The sequence below is a fragment of the Saccopteryx leptura genome, chromosome 5 (assembly GCF_036850995.1).
Source record: "Saccopteryx leptura isolate mSacLep1 chromosome 5, mSacLep1_pri_phased_curated, whole genome shotgun sequence".
In the NCBI taxonomy this organism is placed as follows: Eukaryota; Metazoa; Chordata; class Mammalia; order Chiroptera; family Emballonuridae; genus Saccopteryx; species Saccopteryx leptura.
In genome coordinates, this window is record NC_089507.1 from 872002 (window position 1) to 898429 (window position 26428).

The 26428-nt window shown below is 60.9% G+C and overlaps 1 protein-coding gene across 10 annotated transcripts; it reads left to right on the top strand.

Moving 5' to 3' along the window:
• Positions 1-2376: 2376 nt before the first annotated feature.
• Positions 2377-20861, top strand: FGFR3 (fibroblast growth factor receptor 3). 10 transcript variants are annotated; one of them, XM_066383891.1, is made up of 18 exons: positions 2377-2590; positions 2966-3176; positions 10046-10315; positions 10632-10685; positions 13301-13470; positions 13555-13678; positions 13756-13946; positions 15732-15876; positions 16336-16523; positions 16729-16877; positions 17294-17415; positions 17542-17652; positions 17787-17977; positions 18089-18211; positions 18288-18358; positions 18585-18722; positions 18890-18995; positions 19095-20861. In XM_066383891.1, the coding sequence occupies exons 2-18, from the start codon at positions 3068-3070 to the stop codon at positions 19239-19241; spliced, it is 2409 nt and encodes an 802-aa protein (XP_066239988.1). In that variant the 5' UTR covers positions 2377-2590; positions 2966-3067; the 3' UTR covers positions 19242-20861. The 10 variants fall into 10 exon arrangements, with proteins under 10 accessions (XP_066239988.1, XP_066239985.1, XP_066239984.1 ...); XM_066383888.1 differs by having other exon boundaries at positions 2378-2590; positions 13298-13470; XM_066383887.1 differs by lacking the exon at positions 15732-15876 and adding an exon at positions 14914-15064 and having other exon boundaries at positions 2378-2590.
• Positions 20862-26428: the final 5567 nt, after the last annotated feature.

Sequence of the window (26428 nt, forward strand, 5' to 3'; positions counted from 1 at the left end):
TCGGAGCCACGTGGCCACAAGCCCAGGATGCCTGGAGACCTCGGAGGCCAGAAGAGGCAGGAGGAGCCCTCTGCAGCCTCCAGAGGAAGCCGGGCCCCTGGGACACCCTGATGTCAGACCTCCCGCCTCTAGGACTGAGAGACTAAATTTCAGCCACCCAGCATGTGAGGATTTGTTACAGTAGCCCTGAGAAGGGAATACAAGCTGTTAAGTAGCCAGGGGTCAGCCCAGGCCTGTTACTGGAGGAAGACAGGGCTTACCCCCTCTGCAGGCCCAAGGGAGAGACCCAAGGTGGAAGGGTCCGTCTCCTGCCTGCCGGCCAAACCCACACAGAAGCGGGGGAGCAAGGGGGTCTGTGACACCATGCGGGCTCAGGCCTGTGCACACGGAACAGGTGGGATGAGGAACAGGTGGGATAAGTGGGACGAGGAGTGGGTGGCCGGGGGGGTGCACAACGGGAGAACAGCTAGCACAGGCCCTCAACCCCCCATGGGCACTTCCGTGCCAAGGACACAGTCCCGGGGGGCAGAAAACAGAAAGCTACTTAACAAAGATGAATGGATGCTCATCTCTCAGATACCATGGGATGCAGAACACCCTCTCAGGGAGCCAGGGAGGGGCTGTGGGCACCGTCCTGGGGGAGGACAATGAGATGATGAGGCCTTTCTGGGGTCCTGTGGAAGGCCAGCCCTCAGGGGCCAGTGACCGGCCCCTCCTCCCTGCCTTACTCAGGCTGACTCCTGCCCCGCCGGCCAGCTTCCTCCACAAAGAAATCAGGGGTTCAAGCTCTAGCCGGGTAGCTCAGTGGGTTAGAGTGTCATCCAGATACACCAAGGTTGTGGGTTTGATCCCTGGTCAGGGCACATATACAAGAAGCCACCAATGAATGTATAACTAAGTAGAACACCAAATCACTTTTTTTTCTCTCTCTCTCTCTTTCCCTCCTTTCCCTTCTCTCGCTGTCCCTCTCTCAAATCTGTACAAAATAAAAAGGAATTGGGGGTTCAAGCCCAATCCAGCCCCTCCCCCAGAGGAAGGTAGCCAAAGGGAGCAGCAACCCACACCCATCCCAAGATACTAAGTAACTACTGAAGTAACTGGTTAATAGATGAGAACAGAATGTGTCACCATGGCCCCTGGGATTGTATCCTGCGGGAGGACCTAAGTGGAGGTGGCCTGGGGCTGTGTGCACTGGAGGGGTGTGGACAGCCCAGGAGACATGGGTGTGAGTACAGCAGGCAGTGAGGGCAGCCTGATCTGGCAGGGGGCCACAGAGCCACGGGCCAGAGGACTCCCTGAGGGTGAGGCCCTTCCAGGGCCTTGAAGTCTGACCTCAGGCTCGGCGGTCTCCAAGCTGGCCTATTGCAGCACAGGCCGCCCCTGGACCTGGGATAGCCTGTGCGGCCAGTCTTAGAGGAGGATTCATCGCCCATTTTCCTGATAAGCAAATCGAGCCCCAGAATCCACAGCCAGGTAGGCCAGAGGCACTTGGCTGGGGCAGCCAACCCTTGTCCAGGTGATACCCTCTCTGGCTCCTGTAGGTCCCCCATCCTCCTGGGTTTGCCTGAAAATAAGAGAAGGGTCCTCTTCCTTGTGAAGGTGGGCACAGAAGCCACGGTCACATTGGGTCATCCCCAGGTGGCACACCTCAGGCACTGACCAGCTAGCTCCCCTGGTGGTCCTTACTCAGAGCTCTAGGGTTGGGTCCCTCAGCCACTGCTCTCCATTCTGATGCAGGGAAAGCACCCAGTCTCCAAACTTATGTCCTCTGGAGGAACGGAGTAATGACCCCCTTGGCAGGGAACTCAGGCAGCTTAGCTACACGTGTGCCACAGTCACTTAATAAATGCAGCAGTGCACTTCTGGGGTGCAGTGCTCTCCCAGGCAAACAGGCAGAGCTGTCCTTCATCCCAGGCCTTTGCACACAGCACCCCACATGCCGCGCTCCTGCACTCCGGCACCTGAGGATTGGCTACTTACACCTCAGGATTTAGTTTGAGCAGCTCCTACTTTGAAGCCTCTCAGACATGCTTCACCCACAGAGACGACCCTGAGCCCCGGACTAGCAGCTGAGAGGTAACCTGGACTGCACGCTCTGCAAATAGAGGACTGCGATTGGCCTCCCTGTGCGCCCAGCAGGGCAATCCGGGACCTCACCCGCGTAGCTTTGGCTCCCACGCCCTCCGAGACCGCGCGGCGCCCCCTCCCCGCCCCGCCCCCTCTAATCCCCTCGGCGGGCTGGGAAGAGCCTCGCTGCGGCCCCGCCTCCGGACCGCCCCAGGGGAGGGGCGTGCCCCTGCTCCCGAAAGCGTCGAGGCGGGCGTGGCCGGGCCAGGCCGGGCGGGACCAGGGGCGGGGCAGGCACGGGCCAGCCCCCACTGCCTGCCGCGCGCCGGGCCGCCAGGACTCAGTGCGTGGTGGCGGCGGCGGCGGTGGCGCGGGCAGCTGGCGCTGCGCGGTCCTATTCGGCCCCGCGCACGGACGCACTGGCTAGCCGACGGCTGGAGAGACGGAGCGCAGGGGCAAGGGCGGCGGGCAGCGAGCGGAAGAAAGGGCAGCGCGCAACTAGTAGGGCGCCGGCGGCCTCCAGGTCGGTGCGCGGGGGCCGGGCGGACACGGGAGGGGTCGAGGCGAGCGCGCGGCGGAGCCAGAGCGCGCGGCCGGCTCGGATCCCGAGCGGTCCCTGCAGCGGGGCCCGGCGGGACGCAGGCTTCTCGCTCTGGAAAGTTTGCCGCCGCCGCCGCCGCCCTGGGAGGGCTCTGTAGCAGCCAGGGAGGGAAGGGGGAGGAGGGAGGGACCGCGGCGGGGAGGAGGCGGCCGGCGCCAGGCGGCCCGGGAGCCCTGGGCGGCGGCGGCGGGCGGGGCGGACAGGGGTCGGAGGGACCGGGGTGCACGACCCGGCCACCGCTGATTCCATCTCTGCGCGCTTGGCCCGTCCGGGTAATGAGCTGCCCACCTCCCGCAGACTCCCGAGCGGCGCCCTCCTCCCGCCGGTGCCAGAGCCGGACCATGGGGGGCAGCATGCCCGCGCGCATCGCCTGAGGACGCCGTAGCCCCCGCCCCCGCGATGGGCGCTCTGGCTTGGGCTCTCGCTTTCTGCGTGGCCTTGGCGGTCGGGACCCGCGCCGCCTCGGGGCCCCCGGGCGCAGATCAGCGCGTCGTGCGGAGAGTGACAGGTAAGGAAGGACTGGACGGGTACAGAGGAGGAGCCTGGGGTTCTAGGAGGCAGAAGCATCGCGGCCCGGGAATGGGCGCCTGGGTGGATAGGGGACGCTGATGGAAGTGGGCCCGAGGGCGCGCCGTGGACTGGCACCGCGGAGCCAGTGTCCGGGGTTTCTGTCATCCTCCCTCCCCGGGGATCGCGGCCAGAGTTGGCGCGGCAATTTGTGGGGCGCCTGGAGCCGCAGGGCTACCACTCAAGTGCGAGGCTGCGGCGGGAGCTGGGCACTGCCGTGGCGTCCGCAGCCCCCGCCCCTGCGCTTCTCCAGAGGAGTGCAGTTCGCCCCTGGTGCGGTCGGGAGGGCGCGGAGGCTGCATTTCCACCGTCCCTATTGTTGTTCTGCAGTGACGGAAAGTTTCTATTGTTGGTGCTGTTCCCACAACCCCCCTTCGGGTTCATGGCCAGTTTCGGCCAAAGCGAGGGACCGGACTTTGGAGGGAGGGTATGAGAGCGCGTCAGCCTTGCCCCTCAGTGGCCTGCATGACGGGGCGGTACCTTCTGGTGCCTCTGCCCGCCCACCTTGCTTTCATGCCCTGTGGACAAGGTGTCTGTCCCCGAGGGGTACGCTCCGAACGCCAGCGGGGACGCCGGGAGGTGAAAGGCGAATATCCGAGGGACGTGGAGCCGTGTACTCCGGCTGGTGGTCAATGTCCGGCAGAACGTCGACGGTCTCGAGGAGGTTCCGGCCCGCGGGACTAAAACAGTGGAGGGGCCGGAGCTTGTCTTGGAGGCAGGCCTCACCTCGCACACGCGCCGCGGCCCTCGAGGTGCAGCTCGCGGCTCGGCGCTCCTGGTGCTTCGCCCCGCACGCGCGCTGCCAGGCTTCCTGCGGCAGGGCAGGGACGCGTGGCCCAGGCAGAGGCCACGGGGAATCCGCCCCTTGGGGACAGCCAACTCCGGGACGCGTGCGAGGGGGCTGCGTGCACCCTGCCCCAGTCCGGCGGCCGCACGGAGGGAGGCCTTCGCCCCCGGTGAGCTCACGCCCCACCCGGGCGGACCCGAACAGCCGCTCCTTTGTAACTCGGCGCGGCCACAGACGCGCATTGATGGCGGGCGCCGCGGCAGCCTCGCGGGGAGGTGTGAGCGCAGCGGCTGCGGGCGCGCAGTGCCAGCGAGGCGGCGGCCGCGGGCAGGACGCAGGCAGATGGCGGCCCGCCCCTCCCTGCGGCCCCCGCGCCCCTTTCTCTGGAGGCGGCTGCAGCCTCCCGGAACAATGTCATTTTTTTTTTTATGAATGAAAGTGGGCCCGGCGCTTGAATGTGCGTGTCATTCAGCGGCGTGACAGAGGCCGTCGGGAGGTCAGCGCGCGCTTTTAGTGCCTGCCCCGGCAGCCCTCTCTTCCAGGGGCTCAGAATAAGCGGCTGCAGGGGGGGGGGGGGGAGCTCCGGGAGGGAGCCCCGCATTAGCATTCGTATTGGCATTCAGATAAAGATATTACTCCCTACGGTCGGGGAATGTCAACTAGCCCCGGGGGAGGGGCTCCGGACCCTCTCCTGGATTCCCTGCGGCGCCCGGGTCGGGTAGTGGCCTCTTCCATCTCCTTCCTTCCGGGAACTGGCAGTGCCTTGGGGGCCCGGTCCTGGGACGCACAGCCTATGTTGCCCCCACCGGATGCGGGCCTGGGTCAGAACGACTGGAGGTCCCTCAGGGACGCGGGAAGGGGGCCAGGGCCTTCACTCTGTCTGAACGTCGTGCTCCCCCCCCCCCCCCTCCACCCTTGCAGTCGAGCTGGTGAAACAGGTAGTGAGTGGATAGGTCAATAAACTTAATCCGGTTCCTTAAAGAGATGGGTTGGGCAGTAAAAATACAAAGGCCTCGTGAAATTTCCAGAGGTCCCTGCTGGCATTTTCTGGAGAACATATATTGTGGAGCCAGAGCTGGCAGAGGTCAAGGACCATGGGGAGCCCCCTGGAGGGCTGCCACCACCCACCCTGGGCCACAGCAAGGTAGCCTCCTTTTCCACATGGGGTCATGTTCTCCATGGGGGACTCTGGGTAGGGTAGATACCCCACCAGGAAGGGAGGTTGGTGGGAGCAGCTGGAGGCTGACGCCCTGCAGTCTGAGCCCACCCAGACAGCAGGGGTCTCAGGTGCTGAGATATTCCAGGAAGGCACTGGCTGTAACCTCTTCCACCTCTTCCTCTGCAGGGCTGGACTTTGAGCCTCCAGGGCCTCTGGGTGGTTCATTAACCTGGGCTGAGCCCCAGGCTGGACTTGTGGCCTGCACTGAGTCCACCAGCGCCCCCTCCCCCCCCGGGGCCTCAAGTCCCACTTGAGGGTCAGTTGCCCTAAGAATGTACAGCCTTAGAAAAAGTCTTGTTGAGAGTTTATTTTAGCCAAACCAATGACGATTGCAGGGGAAGCAAAATCGCAACAGATAAAGAAAAGGCTCTGCAGAAGGGCAGTTTTGCCGTTTACTTTATACTTTAGACTCAAAGTAGCGAAATCTCTGAGTTTGGATCAAGAGTCAAGTGTAGAGAGAGACTTGTTTTTTTGTTTTTAATAGAGAAGGAAGGAGCAAGAGAGACAAACAGGAAGGGAGAGAGATGAGAAGTGTAAACTCATAGTTGTGGCTCCCCAGTTGTTTGTTCATTGATTGCTTCTCTTACATGCCTTGACCCAGGGGGGCTTCAGCTGAGCCAGTGACCCCTTGCTTAAGCCAGCAACCTTTGGGCTCAAGCTGGTGACCTCAGGGTTTCAAACCCAGGACCTCAGTGTCCCATTGATATTCTCTCCACGGGCAAGAGACTTGTACTTTTAAAGGTCTTTTTTTTTTTTTTTTTTTGATTGATTGATTGATTGATATTCAGAGAGACAGAGGAAGCATCCATTTCTTGTTCCATCTAGTTGTACATAGGTTGGTTGCTTCCCCTGTGTGTGCCCTGACCAGAGACGGAACCTTGGTGTCTTGGCACGACGCTCTCACCCACTGAGCTAACCGGCTAGGGCTGCTGCGGTCAAGAGACACTTGTACTTTTCCTTGGGTGGGTGCAGAGTAGTGAACATTTACAGCACATAAGAGATGGCATGCGGGCCACAAGATAACCGTGTGGTCCTCCCGAGGTGCCTTCGAGGGGCCCGGAAAAGGAGATCGCTGTGATATTTCAAAGGTATGTTATCTCAGATGCACAGAGGTTAAGGCTGAGCTTTGTCACGGAAGCTACAGGCCTAGGACACGACTATCCGTCGGGACCTGTTTTTAGTTAGGAATTACTACGTTCAGACCACCACCCTGTGTTGGTTCTTTTGTCTCTGGGCCTGCCCTCCCTGGAGCTTATGAGGTTTATAGTAATGTGGCTCCTTGTTTTTTTTTTTTTTGTCTATGTATCCCATTTTACAGTTGAACCCAGAGAAAAAAAGAGGGACCTCCTTGGGAAGGGGCGACCAGTCTGCCCAGGTTGGGTTTGGGGGAGGTGTCTCCCATTAGACCACACCGGACTGAGTGATTTACAAGTCAATGAGCTGTAAATGGAGGCTCTTCTGGCGGGCAGGGGAGGGGGCTCCCAGCCCCAGGCCCTGCTTGAGGTCTAGGCTGCCAGCTGCCCACCTGCTCTGGGTGCCTTCCTGGAGCCTCGATTTCCTTACCTCTTCAAGAAGACTGATAATGGAAGGGTTGTTGGAGGCTTAGGCTCGATAATCCTGTACATCCTCATTAGCCCGCCCAGCCTCCAGATCCGACACCCTCCCCCCTTTTTTCCTGATTTTGTTACGAAACGTTTTAGAAGAGTGCTTCCGGCTGGGAAGGCCAGAACCTTTGCCCGAGGCATCAGGGTCCCTTTGAGATACTTCCTCCTTCGGGCTCTTTGGAAGCCTGTGCCTGGCAGCACGTCTGCCCCAGACCCCCGAGAGCAGAGCCCCGATAGCAGACCTCCGAGAGCAGAGCCGTGGAGAGCTTCCCCGACGCAGAACCCACGGCTGTGTTCCTCTGAGCACCTGGAACTGGAATCGTGGGTGCCTTTGGCTTCATGTCTGAGTTTGCTGCTTGTTCCCTGGGGTCACCGCCAAGCCCATCTGATAGGCTGTCACTGATCTCTGCCCCACCCCCTACCCCCATGCCTTGGTGACTCCAAACTGGGAGCACAGTGTGCCAAGCAGGTTGACGATGACCGTGGCCTGGTGTCCATCAGCCCTGGGCAGTGGACCCAGGCACGGAGGATCTTTTATCCCCACTGCCATGTGTTAAAGCAGGGCTTTAACTGCTTGTGGTGGCTTCCCTGGCCTGCCAATAGGATTTTTATCCAGTGCCAGAGTTGGGGGAAACTGAGGCACAGAGCCAGGGAATGGTAGAGTCGGGAGGACTCTGACGATGGGCTGCCCTTGGCACGTGGCCTCCTGGTCAATCTCAGCCCTGTGTGGGGGGTACGCAGGTAGGAACAGGCACTGTGGAGCCCACAGGGGCAGACATTCTACCATACCCACCCTCCACCATGGCACAATGGTGTCTGCTGTGGCACATGGGACTTATGTCCTCCAGTGTGTATGGGTCCCAGTGCCTGTGTGGGTTTTTCCTGATGAAGAAAAGCCTCTCACCTGACCAGGCGGTGGCGCAGTGGATAGAGCGTTGGACTGGGATGCAGAGGACCCAGGTTCGAGACCCTGAGGTCGCCAGCTTGAGCGCGAGCTCATCTGGTTTGAGCAAAAGCCCACCAGCTTGGACCCAAGGTTGATGGCTCGAGAAAGGGGTTACTCGGTCTGCTGTAGCCCCACGGTCAAGGCACATATGAGAAAGCAATCAATGAACAACTAAGATGTTGCAACGCGCAACAAAAAACTAATGATTGATGATTCTTACCTCTCTTCGTTCTTCTCTGTCTGTCCCTCTGTCTGACTCTCTGTCTCTGTAAAAAAAAAGAAAAGAAAAACCCCTTTTTCTCTGGCTGGGTAGCTTTGTTGGTTAGAGCATCATCCCAAAGCTCAGAGGTTGCTGGTTCAGTCCCTGGTCAGGGCACATACAGGAACAGATTGATGTTCCTGTCTCTGTCTCTTTTTCTCTGTCTTTAAAATCAATGAACATTAAAAGAGAAAAAGCATGACCAGGCGGTGGCGCAGTAGATAGAGCGTCGGACTGGGATGTGGAGGACCCAGGTTCGAGGCCCCGAGGTCGCCGGCTTGAGCACAAAGCTCACCAGCTTGGACCCAAGGTCGCTGGCTCCAGCAAGGGGTTACTCGGTCTGCTGTAGCCTCATGGTCAAGGCACATATGAGAAAGCAATCAGTGAACAACTAAGGCGTTGCAATGCGCAACGAAAAACTAATGATTGATGCTTCTCATCTCTCTCCCTTCCTGTCTGTCTGTCCCTATCTATTCCTCTTTCTGACTCTCTCTCTGTCTCTGTAAAAAGAAAAAAAAGACCCTTTTTGGGGCTACTTGAGTGGAGCCTGCTCGCCAGGGATCTCCAGATCCTAGCGGTCATAGCACCCCCTTGTGCCTGTCCACGTCCCCCTTCCTGACACGACCCCTCAAGCTGCTGCTGGGTCTCCCCAGGGTCCCTGTGGCTCCGAGTTGGCCTGGTGTATTGGATCTTGTAGGGGGTAAGGAAGACTCTTCTAGGGTCTCTGATCTGGTCTGGGAGTCCCTGGCCTATGCAGGCGCCCACCTGGGATGATGGTAGGCAGGTCAGGGGTCGACCCCCCACTCCCACCATGGCGGAGGGCTGCCCGGCATGGCTGGACCAGGTTGAAACGAATACTTGTGCTGATGGCTTGACCTGCCTGGCTGCCCAGACCAAACCGGAACCAACTGCTATTGCCCTTGGGCTGGGGCCTGGGGCTGAGGCTACCGCACCAGCCTGCTTTCAGCCTTCTGGTGGGCAGCCTCCGTCAGCTCCTGGCCCTGGGTGGTCCCCACAGGACACAGTGGCCAGGACTGGGGGGCTGGAGGTCAAGCCAGGTACCCTCAGACTGTGGGATTCTGAGACACACAGACTCTGGACACTTCGGACATCCTCCTAGTGGGCACAGGGCTTCTGAGGACACCTGAGGTGGGTGGGCAGAATTGGGCCTGTCCGGGGAGCCAGGGACCGGGATGGCCGGAGGGGCAGCTGGGCCCTCGAATCTAGGCCATGCGTCGGCAGAATGACAAGTAACAGAGCTGCCCACCCAGCTGGGTGGGAAAGGAGGCCTGTGCAGTGGGACCACCCAGCCCTGTCCTGGGCCCTAAGCCCGGGCTGCCTGCCTGTGTTGGGCATTGTCTGTCCCTGGCAGAGTGGACAGGCGATGGTGGTCAGCCTGGCCAGTGGTGTATCCCTGGGTCTCAGGCCTTCTTGGCCTCCTGGGAACTGGGCCGCCACCGGTGTGGTGAGGCGGGCTCTGAGGTCTGACTCTGGGGGCCTCTCCTCGGACATCTCCACCCCAAAACCTGTGTTGTCATCGTGAAACAGGGGTCCTGGGTCACTTCACTCCAAAGTGAAGAATGGGTTTTATGTATCTAAATGGTGGAGGAAACCCCAAGCATGAAGACTTATGATACTTGGAGATTGAAATTTTTAGTATCTATCAGTCAAGTTTTGGGGCGAAGCCACACCTGGTCGTTATGTATTAGGTTTGTAAGCGCTACACCGGCAGAGTTGTCCCTGGGGCCGAGGAGGAAAACGCTGCCCCAGCCCTTCACAGGGCGGTTTGCAGGACCCCAGACTCAGGGTACAAATCCTTCCATCAGCCAGACTCACCCTGGACCCCTGCCCAGTCCCCTGCTCCAGGTCCCCTCCCCATAGCCCGCATGGGCGTGTCTGTGAACCACGGGGTGCCATTGTGTCTCCTGGCGTTTTGAACGCCCAGTGTTCTTGGTTTGGGGGCACCGGCCTCACGGTCGTTCATCTTGCCCACAGCGGTCCCGGGACCTGAGCCCAGCCAGCAGGAGCAGCTGGTCTTTGGCAGTGGGGACACCGTGGAGCTGAGCTGCCACTCGCCTGCAGGTGGTCCCACAGGACCCACTGTCTGGGTTAAGGACGGGGCAGGGCTGGCACCCTCGGACCGAGTCCTGGTGGGGCCGCAGCGGCTGCAGGTGCTCAACGCCTCCCACGAGGACTCCGGGGCCTACAGCTGCCGGCACAGGCTCACGCAGCATGCTCTGTGCCACTTCACCGTGCGCGTGACAGGTGGGCGCCTGCCTCCTGGGGGGGCTGGGGCTTGGGCAGCGCGTCTGAGTGGTCACTTAAGTCTAAGTGGAGAGGAGGGCACCTCCCAGTGACACTGTGTGTGGGACAACTCCTCCCACCCTGGGCCTCCTAGGCAGGCCAGAGACAAACAGGAAAGGAGGAGCTGACCATGCTTGGACGTGGTGCTGGACACGGGTCCTCCTCCACGTTCTCGCTTGTGTGGGTGCTGAGCACGGCCCCCCTCCTCCACCACCCCCCCACTTTGTGGGTGGCAGGCAGGGGCTCTCCTCCATGTCCCCTCTTCCCTGCCCTGCAGATGCTCCATCCTCGGGAGATGACGAAGATGGGGAGGACGAGGCAGAAGACACAGGTGAGACCAGATTCCAGGCTCATGGGGGTGGCCGGGGTCCGGGACCTGCTTCCCTGCTGACAGGCCCGGCCGCCCCCAGGTCTGGGGTACTTGCTCCTTGGGCAGATGAGAGACCAGGCCTGGAGACCACTTCTTGGTCATGGTTGAGGGGTCCCCTTCGTGTGAGTTGGCACTGGGTGCCTGTGTCTGAGCCTCGGGGTGGCAGGTTGGTTGTGGGGGGGGGCGCACAGTGTTGCAGATTATTCTGAGGCCGGTGGGTGGGGGGGTGCACCCCAGGGGTTAGTACACCAGGGCAGGGTGTCGCGGGCTGCTGTGGGGCCAGGGGACCGAGGGCTTCAGGGCAGTGGGAGACCAGACGGCCCGGCTGGGAGAGGACGGTGGCCCAAGGGCATCAGGGATTCCAGATTTGGACACATTTACTATAAAGGGGGTGCTGCCCACGTTCCTGGTGACAGGCTGTGGGTGTGAGTCCAGTTGGGGTGACAGCACCTGGATACTTCGGCTTGGGACAATGGCAGGTGGACTTTGCCTAACCGTGGAGGGTTGCATAGGGGGCGTGGGTGCCTGGTTTTTTGGAGATGAGTTTGAAATACCAAGAGATGGGGGACGGGGGCCCTCTGGGGTCTAGCGGGCAAGGAGGTGAGCAGGAGCCAGCCAGGGATGGAGCTGGGCGGCCCCCTAGAGAGGTGGGGCTTGGGAAGGCCAGTGTTGCTCTGCTGGTGGGGCTTGGGAAGGCCAGTGTTGCTCTGCTGGTGGGGCTTGGGAAGGCCAGTGTTGCTCTGCTGGTGGGGCTTGGGAAGGCCACGCGTTGCTCTGCTGGTGGGGCTTGGGAAGGCCATGCGTTGCTCTGCTGGTGGGGCTTGGGAAGGCCAGTGTTGCTCTGCTGGTGGGGCTTGGGAAGGCCAGTGTTGCTCTGCTGGTGGGGCTTGGGAAGGCCAGTGTTGCTCTGCTGGTGGGGCTTGGGAAGGCCACGCGTTGCTCTGCTGGTGGGGCTTGGGAAGGGCACGCGTTGCTCTGCTGGTGGGGCTTGGGAAGGCCAGTGTTGCTCTGCTGGTGGGGCTTGGGAAGGCCACGCGTTGCTCTGCTGGTGGGGCTTGGGAAGGCCAGTGTTGCTCTGCTGGTGGGGCTTGGGAAGGCCACGCGTTGCTCTGCTGGTGGGGCTTGGGAAGGCCACGCGTTGCTCTGCTGGTGGGGCTTGGGAAGGCCACGCGTTGCTCTGCTGGTGGGGCTTGGGAAGGCCACGCGTTGCTCTGCTGGTGGGGCTTGGGAAGGCCATGCGTTGCTCTGCTGGTGGGGCTTGGGAAGGCCAGTGTTGCTCTGCTGGTGGGGCTTGGGAAGGCCACGTGTTGCTCTGCTGGTGGCTCTGCCTCGGGGATGGGTCCCAGGACGGAGGCAGGAACGGCTCCTGCTTCCTTCTCAGATCTCAGATCCCTTCTAACCTTTGTCCACTAGGAGGGTCACAGCCGCACTCCCTGCCCCGTGACCCCCTCTGCCCCTCTCCGGACAGCATACTTCTGGTGCCCCGGATGTCCTGGTCATCTCAGGCTGGGCTCAGGGACGCTGGGGTCACTGTCTCACAGCCCGCGGGGCCTGGGTCTCCCCTGGCCTCCGCCTCCCAGACCCCAGCGTCTGTCCACACTGCCCCCCGTCTGAGCCTCAGTGCCCTCCTGTGCGGTGGGTGTGTGTGGGGGGCAAGCAGGCTCTCCAGGAGGGGTGCCTTCCTCCCTGGGGGCACCTGCCTAGCCTCCCCCCAGCAGGAATGCAGCCCCCACCTGGCCCCAGAGAAGGAGAAAAACCAGTCTGTCTGCCGTGTTAGGGCCCCCCCCCCGCCCTCCAGGCCCGGGAGCGAGCGAGGCAGAGAGCGGCCTGGGGTCTCGCAGACTCTGGCAGGCACCCGGCTGGTTCTACAGGAGGCTGTACCTCGCCTCCTGGTGCCTGCCACTCCATCAGCTAGCCGCCTGACCTGGGCTGGCCTGGCTCCTCTGCCAGCCGGGTGGGTGGGTGTTCCCCTAGGAGACACTTTCTGTCCTGAAGGCTCCCTGGCCAGTGTGTGGCACCCTGGGGGAAGTGGACAGGAAGGGGAGGGGACACGTGGCTTGGCCTTGAGAATGCTGGAAGATGAAAGATGCCTGACTTGTGGTGGCATAATGGATAGAGTGTCGACCTGGGACACTGAGGTCCCCAGTTTTTGAAACTCCAAGGTTACTGGCTTGAGTGCGGACTCATCATTGGCTTGAGTATGGGGTCATAAACATGACCCCGTGGTCGCTGGCTTGAGTCCAAAGGTTGCTGGCTTGAAGCCCAAGGTTGCTGGCTTGAGCACGGGGTTCCTGGCTCGGCTTGAGTCCCCAACCCCATCAAGGCACGCACAAGCAATGAACAATTAAAATGATGCGACTGAGTTCATGCTGCTCATCTGTCTCTCTTCCTGTCACTCTCTCTCTAAAAAACAGAATGCTACGAGGGGGTGTCGAGTCTGTTGGGAGCCTCACTCAGCCCAGGCAGGTGTCCTTGCAAGGCCAACGCCCTGCAGAGGGAAACTGAGTCTGCAGGGGTGGGCAGTGGACCTCCGCCTCTCACCTTGGTTGTGGTCTTCCTATGCCCCTTGCCAGCAGGGGCCCCTTACTGGACACGGCCCGAGCGGATGGACAAGAAGCTGCTCGCTGTGCCTGCCGCCAACACCGTTCGCTTCCGCTGCCCTGCCGCCGGCAACCCCACCCCGTCCATCTCCTGGCTGAAGAACGGCAAGGAGTTCCGGGGTGAACACCGCATCGGGGGCATCAAGGTGGGCCCACCGGGTGGGGCTGGGCCTCGGGGCTCCGATGGGCCGTGTCTGCCGCCCACTCACCCAAGCCGTGCCCGTCCGCAGCTGCGCCACCAGCAGTGGAGCCTGGTCATGGAGAGTGTGGTGCCTTCGGACCGCGGCAACTACACGTGTGTCGTGCAGAACAAGTTCGGCAGCATCCGGCAGACCTACACCCTGGACGTGCTGGGTGAGGCCCGGGGCTGCCAGGTGGGTGTCGAGGGGGGGCACTCCGGGCCGCCCCTAAGCCCCCCCGTCTGCCCCCAGAGCGCTCTCCGCACCGGCCCATCCTGCAGGCGGGGCTGCCGGCCAACCAGACGGCGGTGCTGGGCAGCGACGTGGAGTTTCACTGCAAAGTGTACAGCGACGCCCAGCCCCACATTCAGTGGCTCAAGCACGTGGAGGTGAACGGCAGCAAAGTGGGGCCCGACGGCACGCCCTACGTCACCGTGCTCAAGGTGGGCGCCGCCCCCGGCTGCAGGGAGCAGGGGTCGAGGGGGTGTCGTAGGCCGGGGGGCCGTGGTTGGGCTCCGGGGCTGTTGCATCAGTGGTGGCTCGGCCCCGCCCTGCCCAGGAGGTGGGGGCTGAGTCCCAGCTCACCCTCCCGTGAGTCCTCAGTGTCCCCGGTCTGCTCTCAGGGTGGGTCTCTGCCCTGGAGGCAGGCTTCCAGATGGCAGAGGGGGGCTCAGCTGAAGCCCCCACCAGCAGACGGCAGCTGAGTTTGCCCAGCAGCCTCTGGGGCTGGGGGGCTGCCAGTGTGCTCCCTGAGCCGGAGCATTTGGGGGGGGATTTGGCGTCGTCTGTGTGTGTGCGCGGAGTAGTTTGCCACCCAGCCTGCCTCTCTCGGCCTTGGGGCAGGACAGCCTCAGCTTTGTTCCCATGGCCCCAGGGTGGGGGCCACCCGAGTGGGGACGATTGCGACACGAGCAGCCCAAAGAGAAACATCTGTTTAGAGACAAGACAGGCCGGTGGGGGTGGGGAGCAGGGGCTCAGGCTGAGAGCAGGAGGCCAGACCCAACTGGGAGAGACCCAGTGGGCCCCGCTGCGCGGTGTCTCTGCACCCTGGTCAGCACGTGAGCTGCCCATGGCTCACAGCAGGCCGAGCACCAGCCCCCTGAGGGCCTCTCTGGGGTGCCTGCCAGGGCTGTGCTCCCGGCGGGGGAGGGTGGATACAGGGGCGCGTCCTGTGAAACCACAATCGACTTCCGTAAGGCGCCTACACGCCTCCTCCAGGCAGCCTTCCTGGCTAGCACAGCCCCATTCGATCCTTGGCGGGGGGTCTCCCACTTCTGCCTTGGAGCCTCGGGATCTGGGACTGCCCACCTTGCGGGGTTTGGACCTGGACCAGGGCCACTCCGGCGCAGCCAGTCGGTGCCCGGCTGGGCTGCCGCGGGCATGCCTGAGCCGGGTCTCTTGTCCCCGCAGTCCTGGATCAGTGAGAGTGTGGAGGCCGACGCGCGCCTCCGCCTGGCCAATGTGTCCGAGCGCGACGGGGGCGAGTACCTCTGTCGAGCCTCCAATTTCATAGGCGTGTCTGAGAAGGCCTTTTGGCTGCGTGTTCACGGGCCCCGAGCAGGTAACAACTCTGTCCCACGCCTGCCTGGCACGCCGAGCTCCAGCTCCGACGCCCTGGCCATGCGCCCGCTGCACGCCCCGTCCTGCTCGCGCCCCACCCTGCTGCTCGCTCCGCTCCACACGCAGTCAGCTCTGCGACTCTGGTGCCTCTGGCCTTCCTGTGACCGCCCACCTTGAGCCCCGTGGCCCACTGACCCTGCCTGCAACCGCGCCACCACCACCCCCAGAAAGCCCCCTGCCCGGCAGGGGCTGTGCCCCTCTGTCTTTGGGCATCTGCTTTTCTCCTGTCTCTCTGGCCCCTGGCTCTGCTGCCTGCTCACTTCCTGTTGATCTGTCTGTCCGTCCGTCTGCCCGCCTGTCTGTCCCCCCACTCCACCCCCCGCCAGTGTCCGCGCTAACCCCGCACGCTGCTGGCCGCGCTGCTGGCCACACGCCTGGCGCTCACCTGGGACAGAGGACTCGCCGGTGAAGGGACTGGCTTCGGGCTCGGTGTGGACGCACAGTGCGGAGGACCCTTGGCCGCGGTGGCCGTGGCCGTGGCCGTGGTGGTGGCGGTGGCAGCGTTTTCTTTGCAGCCTGGCTGGATCGTCGCCGCCTTGTGGACTCGGGCTCTGGTGCCCGTGGGGGGTGCTGGCACTTGCCTATCGCGCTCTGTTCTCTCTTTGTAGACGGCGGGCGCTAACACCACCGACAAGGAGCTAGAGGTTCTGTCCTTGCGCAATGTCACCTTTGAGGACGCGGGGGAGTACACATGTCTGGCGGGCAATTCTATCGGGTTTTCCCATCACTCTGCGTGGCTGGTGGTGCTGCCAGGTACTGGCTCCTGCTGCTGCTCACTGCACCTGTCCTCGGGTCGCTGGCTTGGGACATGCCAAAGCCGCCAGGGACAGATGGGGGACCCCGCGGCTCATGGCCACTGTGCTCCATACCAGGCCCTGTGCCTGGGATGGGATCAAGGTCAGCTGGCCCTTGCCTGGCCCAAAGGGGCCTCCATGGAGCCCCCCCAACCCCCATGGGGCCCCCAGAAGCCTATGTGGCAGCTTTGGCATTTCCCTGGGTGGCGGGTGTGGGTGCTGCTGGCTCCGCTGGGCTCCTTCTCTTGGGCATTTCTGACCACAGGACCCTCTCCACGCCGGGCATCAGGGCCTCAGCACCCCTACCAGGGGCTGAGCATCCTTCCCTGCTCCCACTGTGCCTGCGGCTCCGGGTGGCCTTGGGCCCGTGGGGGCTCCCTTGTGGCTGGGCCAGGCCCCAATGCCCGTGTCTTTGCAGCCGAGGAGGAGCTGGTGGAGGCGGGCGAGGCTGGCAGCGTGTACGCAGGCGTCCTCAGCTACGGGGTGGGCTTCCTGCTCTTCATCCTGGTGGTGGCCGCCGTGACACTCTGCCGCCTGCACAGTCCCCCCAAGAAGGGCCTGGCGCCCGCCGTGCACAAGGTCTCCCGCTTCCCGCTGAAGCGACAGGTAACAGAAAGTAGATACCAGATTCTTAGCTGCCTGGACCCCCATGACCCACTCCTCTGGGCTTCTAAGCTCATGGACACACTGTTGTGTGTGAGGCCCGGTGACTCCCATCTCAGCAGAGGGTGGCCATCCCCGGGGCTGCACCCCCACCCCCACCCCCGCATTGTGTGGCCCTGTGGCACCAACCTGCCTCTGACGACCCAAGCAGGTGTCCTTGGAGTCCAACTCCTCCATGAACTCCAACACGCCGCTGGTGCGAATTGCCCGGCTGTCCTCAGGGGAGGGCCCCACCCTGGCCAACGTCTCTGAGCTTGAGCTGCCTGCAGACCCCAAGTGGGAGCTACCCCGAGCCCGGTCAGTGGTGGTGAGGGGACACTCGATGCTGGGGTCCTGGCCTGACAAGGGTGGGGGCACCTCCAGGGTGGGGTCCCTAGGCCAGGAGGACATCATTTAGAGACATGATGGGTTCAGAGAGTCAGGCAGGAATCAAAGTGACTGTTGAATGTAAGCCTGGTAGAGGAGGCCAAGCAGGGAAAGAGGTTCCTGAGGTTGGGACAGTGGGTGAGGACCCACCACTTCAAGGTGCTCTGTTTGGAGGGCATGACAGAGGGCCAGAGGCTAGAGGGGCAATGTTCTTTATCCTCATGAGCAGGATTTTGGGAGCAAGTATGGAGGTCTTCCGGGAGGTGGTGGCACTGGGCCTCCAAAGGTGCCTGGGGGGCAGGGCTTTGAGTGACAGGAGTGCTCATTGTCTCTGCTTCTGTTGCCAGGCTGACCCTGGGCAAGCCCCTTGGGGAGGGCTGCTTCGGCCAGGTGGTCATGGCGGAGGCCATCGGCATTGACAAGGACCGGGCCACCAAGCCTGTCACTGTGGCTGTGAAGATGCTGAAAGGTGAGGGAGTCCAGTGGCAGGGTAGCCTGGGCTGGGCGGCTGGGGGCTTGCACTGCCTGACATGCCCTCTGTCCCTGCCCAACACGCCCTCTGTCCCTGCCCGACACGCTCTCTGTCCCTGTGCAGATGATGCCACAGACAAGGACCTCTCCGACCTGGTGTCAGAGATGGAGATGATGAAGATGATTGGGAAGCACAAGAACATCATCAACCTGCTGGGCGCCTGCACGCAGGGCGGTGGGTGCACACAGGGCGGTGGGTGCGTGCAGGGCGGTGGGTGCGTGCAGAGCGGGTGACTGACAGGTGGAGGGTGCGTGCAGAGCGGGTGACTGACAGGTGGAGGGCATCCCTGCTGAGTGCCTTGCCCACAGGGCCCCTGTATGTGCTTGTGGAGTACGCGGCCAAGGGCAACTTGCGGGAGTACCTGCGAGCCAGGCGGCCCCCGGGCACAGACTACTCCTTCGACACCTGCAAGCTGCCCGAGGAGCAGCTCACCTTCAAGGACCTGGTGTCCTGTGCCTACCAGGTGGCGCGGGGCATGGAGTACCTGGCCTCGCAGAAGGTGAGGGGGGGGGGAGCAGGGGCCTCTGTCCTGCCAGGGCCATGCACAGAGCGGGGTGGGAGGCCCAGGCGGGAGCCTCAGCCCCGGCCTCTGCCCCCCCCCCCCCCCCAGTGCATCCACAGGGATCTGGCAGCCCGCAACGTGCTGGTGACCGAAGACAAGGTGATGAAGATCGCAGACTTCGGCTTGGCTCGTGACGTGCACAATCTTGACTACTACAAAAAGACCACCAATGTGAGTCCAGCCCTGGGCGAGTGGGGGCTTCCAGCCTGGAGGGCACCTGGTAGCCAACATGCCCGCTTCTCCTCAGGGCCGGCTGCCCGTGAAGTGGATGGCGCCCGAGGCCTTATTTGACCGAGTCTACACCCATCAGAGCGATGTGTACGTGGCCCTCCAGACCTCGGGTGGGGGCGGGTAGGGTGGGGTGCTGCGAGGGGCCCAGGCCAGCCCCAGGTGGGTCCAGGGAGTTTCCACGGTTCCCAACTGGAGCCCTAACAGCCTCTTGTCCTGGACACCTCACCCTGGGTTCAACCCAACGTGTTCACATCAGTGGGGTCTGTTCGTAACAGGCGGGAGCCCAATGTGCTGTGTGTCCCTCTGTCCCCAGCTGGTCCTTCGGTGTCCTGCTCTGGGAGATCTTCACACTGGGGGGCTCGCCGTACCCCGGCATCCCTGTGGAGGAGCTTTTCAAGCTGCTGAAGGAAGGTCACCGCATGGACAAGCCGGCCAACTGCACACATGACCTGTGAGTGCACGTGCCCTTGGCCAACCTCCCGGCGTCTGTCTGTGGCGGTGGTTCTTACGGGGCCCTCTGCTCGCTGCCCTGAGCCGGGGAGGGGGAGGTGGGGACACTGGCACAGGCTGGGCATGGGTGGCACCGGGCTGGTGCCTTACCAAGTGCCCCCCTCCAAGGTACATGATCATGCGAGAGTGCTGGCACGCCGTGCCCTCGCAGAGACCCACCTTCAAGCAGCTGGTGGAGGACCTGGACCGCATCCTCACTGTGACGTCCACCGACGTGAGTGTTGGCCCCTCCCGCCCACAGTGGGATGGGCCCCAGGGAAGGGGGTGCGGAGGGCACACAGAGGGCTCAGCCCCGGTCACCACCCGCCTGCAGGAGTACCTGGACCTGTCGGTGCCCTTTGAGCAGTACTCACCGGGCGGCCAGGACACCCCCAGCTCCAGCTCCTCGGGGGACGACTCTGTGTTTGCCCATGACCTGCTGCCCCCGGCCCCACCCAGCAGCGGGAGCCTGCAGACGTGAAGGGCCACAGCTTGCAGGCCAAGCCCCCGCCAATGTCAATGTGAGAGGAGGCCTCAGCCCACCATGTTGCCCTGGGTGTGCCGGCGACCACTGGGGCCCAGCAGCCCAGGCTTAAGACCTGACACAGATGGATGGACAGATGGATGACTTTGCATCTGTGTGTGCGTGCGTGTGTGTGTGTGTGTGAGAGAGAGAGAGAGAGAGGGAGAGGCTCCAAAGCCCTGGTACGGGGTCCCCGGGGTGCCGCCTGCTGTACAATGACCTCCTGACTACCTGTAGCAGCAGCACCAGGAGGACGGAATGTAGAATGTAAGAGGGCTCCTCCTGTGGGCCCTCCCCAGGCTTTCCTGTCCCTCACTGTCGCCCCATAGGGAGCAGCTCCAGGCTCTAGCCTCCTCTCAAGTGCCCAAGCTGAGCCTGCCGGGAAGCCCCCATGTGGCGTGCCTCCCACACAAGTGGCACCTTGCGCCTGGGGGGGGGGGGTGAGTGTTAGCACAGCCTCCACCTCCAGGCCCCCCCCCACCTGCCACCCTGTCCCTCAGAGACTGAAATTACGGGTATCTGAAGGCGGGAGCCTTTAACCTCTATCCGAAAGGTTTATTCCAGAGATGAGTGTACATGTACATAAATAGATGCTGTGTATGATATACACACACATATATAAAGAACTATATGGAAGAAGAAAGGCTGGGGCAACTGAGGCCCAGGGCCCTGGGGGCCTAGCAGGGGTGGGGGGGCACCCTGTGGCTGAGACAGACACAGAAACCACCAGAGGATGGAGGGGCTTTCCTGGCACCACAGTTTTGTTTTAAAAATTGTCCCTGGACCTGTATATTTGTAAAGATATTTATGGACCCCAGACCCGTCTCTGCGCCCGCTACAAAGCTGGAGTGTTTAGCCTGCCACATGGCTGTGGCTTGTCTTAACTTATTAACAGCTGAGAATGTTTATGCTTCGTTGAGAGGGGTTGCCCAGGGTGTGCCCGGTGCTGGGCACCCCCCCAGCCCACACCCCCAAGGCCAGAGCAGCCCCTCACACCCAAAGGGTCATTAAGAGTGTGAGGTGACTCCTCCAGTGAGGATATATATTTTTTTTCCTATGGCCTTCTTTTGCAGGGGAATTCGATTATTATAGGATTTTTCTTTTGGGAGATTTATTTTTTTGGACTTCAAAGCAAGCTGGTATTTTCATACAAGTTCTAATTGCCATGTGCTCTGGGCAGGGAGACATTTCCAGGGGGGCCAGCCTTGCACGGCAGGCAGGTTCAGATGTTATTAGATGTTACAAGTTTATATCTATCTATATATATAATTTATTGAGTTTTTACAAGATGTATTTGCTGTAGATTTAACACTTCTTACGCAATGCTTCTAGACTTTTATAGCCTGGACTGCTACCTTTCAAAGCTTGGGAGAGAAAGCCGTGAATTCAGTTTTGTTACTTTCTGTACTGTTAACGCCCCAAATTCGGGCGTCTGCTCTCTGCTTGTCGGCAGCAGGCCTGGCAGGGGCCCAGGGTGGTCTGTTCTCAGCCCCCCCCCCCCCCAGCCTTGTGAGGGCCAAAGGTGTCGCCCCAAACTGGCAGATGTGCTCCCCCCAAAATAAACAGTGATTCAGTTCAGATCCTGCTCCAAGCTTCCTTATCTCCTGCCCTTCTGCAATTCCAAGCAGCTTCGCATCATCACTGCCCACCTGGGACAGGTTCTGAGAGCTGTAGCTCTGAAGGGAGGGGGGGGGTGACCAGCTGTTGCCGGAACAGCCAAGGCTGGGTGGCCCCAGGACTGGGCTGAATGCCTCTGTCACATTCTCTCCAGGAGTTTCCAGTACAGGTCTCTGGCTCAGATAGGACCAGCCTTGGGCAAAGCCAGGGTGAGGGTAGTCCAATGTGTCCCAGCTACACGAGGCCTAACACTTGGCAGGGAAGTACCTCAGTGTCAGCGATGGTTTTCGCTACCGGGGTCTTAGGTCCCCAATGGCAGGGGATGCATTTGAGATAGCAGCAAGACCACCATGGGCATCTAGACACCTGCATCTGGTTCTGAGGCCCCCTCCCCTTCTCACCCCAACCCCTGGCGTCTGCTCACCCAGTCAGCTGGGCAGGGGGAGGTTTCTAGGTGGGGCCCACAAGGAGCCACATGTAAGCAGTTTTCCCCTAGTGCCCTGATGCAACCAGACTGGGAGACTGCTATCTGTGCTGGTGGCAACACTCCTGCTCCTGGCTGGCTTCCTGCCCACCACCCTCAGGAATGGTGCCCACTCCTTGGGTTCCACCTGTGCTCCTGCACTCTCCAAGTCCTATGACTTGGAGCCTGACCAGGTGGTGGTGCAGTGGATAGAGCATCAGACTGGGATGTGGAGGACCCAGGTTCAAAACCCTGAGGTTGCCAGCTTGAGCCCAGGGTCACTGGCTCGATCAAGGGGTCACTCGGTCTGCGAGAAATCCATGAACAACTAGAGCCGCAATAAGGAATTGATGTTTCTCATCTCTCCCTGTCTGTCCCTATCTGTCCCTCTCTCTGACACTGTCTCTACCACCAAAAAAAAAAAAAGTCCTGTGACTTTGGGCAGGAGAGGACACAGCGTGGTACCACATGGCAGTGATGGGGAGTAAGTCTAGGAAGGCTTCTGCAGGAGGCTGCAGTGCCAAGGTCACGTGGGAAGCCTAGGGTGAATTGGGGGCAGGCAGACTTCACAGATCCTGGAACTCGGCATGACCCAGGTCTGGCTGGCCCAGACACCCCTGCGTTGTAACCCGGTATCCTTCCTTCCTTGTCCCCCCTCACATCTTGCTATCATGAGGGACGCATCGGGGGAGCCCCTGGACTGGGTGAACTTTAACTTGTAAGCAAGTTACTGCCCTTTTAGCTGTGTGCAACACATCTATCTTGGTTCCAGGTGCCAGGGGTGGCCCAATACTTTGACCCCACTCAGGGAAGCACTCTGGCATTGTCCCCCAAAGCCTCGACCCTCAACCCCCAACCTGCTAGAGACCCCATATTTGTGTCCAGTGCACTGGAGATTCGCGGCGACGTGTCTGGATGGTGAGGGAGGCCGAGTGCCCGAGCTAGGAAGCGAGCCGATGGCGAAGCAGGGACGCCCTCTATCGTCAGCCGGACTGCGTCCTCACCGCCCGCTCGGGACACAGGATAGGCGGGCACAGGCTGCTGGGTCCTCCCAGCTTACCCTGTTCCCACCAAGCCGGCTCCACCTCCGCGGCCCCACCTCCTCCTGAGGCCCCGCCCCAGCCACCCTCACCCCGCCCTACCGCCCTGGCTCCGCCCCATTCCCTCCCGAGGCTCCACCCCCTCACCCTGCGCTACCGTCCTGGGTCCACCCCAGTCTGGCTCCTCCGCGGCCCCGCCTGTTAACTGCCAGTACCCACTTCCCGAGGCTCCGCCCCCAGTGACCCTCCTCACCCCGCCCTATCAGTCTGGCTCCTCGGCCCCGCCCCTTACCAGCCAAGCCCCACCTCCTTCAGAGGCCCCGCCTTCAGTTGTCCCCTGCACCCCGCCCCACCTTGCTGGCTCCACGTCCACGACCCCGCTCCTCACCTGCCAGGCTCCGCCCCCAGCCACCTCCCTTATCCGCTCCACCTTTCCGGCCCCACCTCCACGACCCTGCCCCTCACCTGCCAGGCCCCACCTCCAGAGGCTCCGCCCCCAGCGACCCCCTTCACCCGCCCCACCTTCCCAGCTCCACCTCCACGACCCCGCCCCTCACCTGCCAGGCCCCACCTCCTCCAGAGGCTCCGCCCCCAGCGACCGCCCTCAGCCTGCCCTACCTGTCTGGCTCCTTCTCCGCGGCCCCGCCCTCGCCCTTCCCCTCACTGCCTAAGAGGGCTCACCTGGCCTCTGGCCTGAGTGGCCTTCAGGTGGCTTCCACACGTAAAACTGCAAGTTGAATGTCTGTCCCCAATCGCCCTCCGCAGTTGAGAATGTTTTAAATCAGGATGCCACCAGCTGCCTCCCCTTAGCGTCGGGTCTGGGGCAGCAGCGGCCCACCCTCTCTCTCCCTCCCTCCCTCTCCCGGCACTTGCGGGGATGCCCTGTGTCTCCTGCACAGGCCGGTGGCTCTTCTGGGGAAAGGGCAGTGCCTGGCGCGAGGCCTTCGCCCTCACGCCAGCTCCTGCCCCCAGACCGGCCCCAAGACCAGCGTGCAGCGGGCTGCAGGGCAGGGTGGGCGGGACCAGCTCCCCTGCCCCATCAGCTGAGATTTCTGCACGGAGCTGCCTCGTGGACTGATTTCCTTCTGAGAAGACAGGGCAATACCTAACTCCTTTTAATTCCCGAGTTTTACAGTAGGAAACTGGCTACGGTCTTTGGTTTACAATCAGTTCTCCCCACTGTCTTTGTTGTTTTTGAGAGAAAGGCCGGGAGAGACAGAAACATCGAGATGTTCCTGTATGTGCCCTAACCAAGGAATCAAACCGACAACCTCCGTGGTCCAGGACGATGCTCTAACCAACGGAGCTATCTGGCCAGGGTTTAATTTTTATTGACTTATAGAGACAGAGAGAGGAAAGGAGAGAAGGGAGGGGGAAGGGAAGCATTCATTTGTTGTTCCACTCAGCCGTGCACTCATTGGTTATGCCCTGACTAGGGATCAAATCCACAACCTTGGTGTTTCCGGTGGATGTTCCTAACCGAGATGGCAAGGGCTCTTTGCTTTTTTTTTTTTTTTTTTAGTGAGGGGAGGGGAGGCAGAGAGACTAACTCCCACATGCAGGATCCACCCCGGTAAGCCCCCAACTGTGCTCTCCTGGGTGACCCCCAAGTCCAAGGCATCACCTGAGGGATGGGTGAAAACAAGCCTGTGAGGCAGTGACCACCTCACCAACCTGGACAAATAATCATCATGTGGCAACAGATCATCAAGATAATGCTTTATTCAATCCTCTCCATACACCAGGAAGGGTGTCTCATCGCCAGCACAGGGACCAGACGGGGTACACTGTTGCAGAACAAGGGGGGCACCCAAGGCAGAGCTTGTGCAAACCCATGGCCCACTCGCCAACCCCTTCAGGTACAAGGCAGAACCAGGCCCTGGGCCACACAGCTGTCACAAAGGCAGACCTGCAACCACTGTGGTCTGTGACATTGTCTACCTCTCTTCTTGTGTCACCTCGTTTAAAAATCTTACTTTGAGCTGTTACAGGAACATCAATTCGGTATTTCAATAAAAACATTATTTCTAAAAAAGATGCTCAGACGTATAAACCCAGGGACCCTGAAGGACACATGGAAACAGTGAGTGCCCAGGGTCCAGTGGGTTACACTGCCGGGCCCAGGCCTGCTGTGAGAACCACTGCCTGGAGGTCCTCCGCAATGATTCTTTTTTGTTGTTGTTAATATTTTATTTTTAACTTTATTCAGTTTTTTTTTAGAGAGACAGACAGAGAGAGAGAGAGAGAGAAGGGAGAGGAGCAGAAAGCATCAGCTCTTATATGTGCCTTGGCCAGGCAAGCCCAGGGTCTTGAACCAGCGACCTCAGTGTTCCCAGGTTGACACTTTATCCACTGCGCCACCCCAGGTCAGGCCCTCCACAATGATTCTGATGCTGCAAAGTGACTGCAGAGCCCAGGTGCCACCTGCCGGAACCTCTGCTCAAAAAGGCTGGGGGAGGGGGCCAGGGCTGAGTGTGCGTGTCACAGTCAGACACGGACTCCCGACAGGGCAGGAGGCTGAGCGCGCGGACAGCCCACACACAGCCCCTCTTCCACACCTGGTCCGCGAGACTGGCTTCTAGACCCACCATCTGCTACCCCTGCACCTGCACAAGAGCTTCAGCAGCGATGAGTTCGGGAGAGTAAAAGCAAACACAGCCCTGGCTGGTTGGCTCAGCCATAGAGCGTCAGTGAGCGTGTGGAAGTCCCGGGTTCGATTCCCGGTCAGGGCACACAGGAAAAGCGCCCATCTGCTTCACCCCTCCCCCTCTCCTTCCTCTCTGTCTCTCTCTTCCCCTCTCGCAGCCAAGGCTCCATTGGAGCAAAGATGGCCTGGGCGCTGAGGATGGCTCCTTGGCCTCTGCCTCAGGCGCTGGAATGGCTCTGGTTGCAAAAAAGCAATGTCCAGTGGGCAGAGCATCACCCCCTGGTGGGCATGCCGGGTGCATCCCGGTCGGGCGCATGGGGGAGTCTGTCTCTCTGCCTCCCTGATTCTCACTTCAGAAAAATACAAAGAAAAAAAAAAGCAAACACAAACAGAAGGGGCTGTCATAGACCACTGCCCGCAGAAACTAAATGGCTCCTGCTAGCAGCTTGCGCACGAAGCCCTGAGAACTGGCGTGAGCTGTTTCTTTTCGAAGTAGCGGACAACCTGGAAGGGTGGTTCCAGAGCGAGATGGCTGCAGAGGGGAATGCAGGGCACCCGGCAGGGCAGCGAGGACGGGGACAGGAGCCGGGTGCAGCCGACAGGGCCCCAGAAAGACCACCACCTACAGACACAGTGGCCAAGCTCACAGACAAGCGCGCTTTATAGCTGAACACCAGCCTCGAGAACACGAGACAACTCATAATACTAAGGAAGCCTCCAGCGTGTACTGCTCAAACAACTAAAAAAACAAACTTTAGAACCCAGCTGTCACTGTACAATACAAAGGTTTAGATCTGAGAGTAAAAAATTTTATTCCAGCCCTGACTGGTTGGCTCAGCGGTAGAGCGTCGGCCTGGCGTGCAGGAGTCCAGGGTTCGATTCCCGGCCAGGGCACACAGGAGAAGTGCCCATCTGCTTCTCCACCCCTCCCCCTCTCCTTCCTCTCTGTCTCTCTCTTCCCCTCCCACAGCCAAGGCTCCATTGGAGCAAAGATTGCCTGGGCGCTGAGGATGGCTCTGTGGCCTCTGCCTCAGGCACTTGAATGGCTCTGGATGCAACAGAGCTACTCCCCAGAGGAGCAGAACATCGCCCCCTGGTGGGCATGCTGGGTGGATCCTGGTCGGGCGCATGCGGGAGTCTGTCTGACTGCCTCCCCGTTTCCAGCTTCAGAAAAATGAAAAAATAAAATAAAATAAATAAATTTTATTCCTATGTTGTATCAAGTGTCTGCTTCAGTGGCATAGGAAAATTTTCAAGTAGAAGCTATCACTTTGGAGTCCTCCCCCTCTCTTTTTAGCTAATCTGACCAATCTACTCCTGTCTTCCAATTTCTATGTCTGGATTCCTCTAAAAGAACATTTTGCCTTTGCAGGGTGAG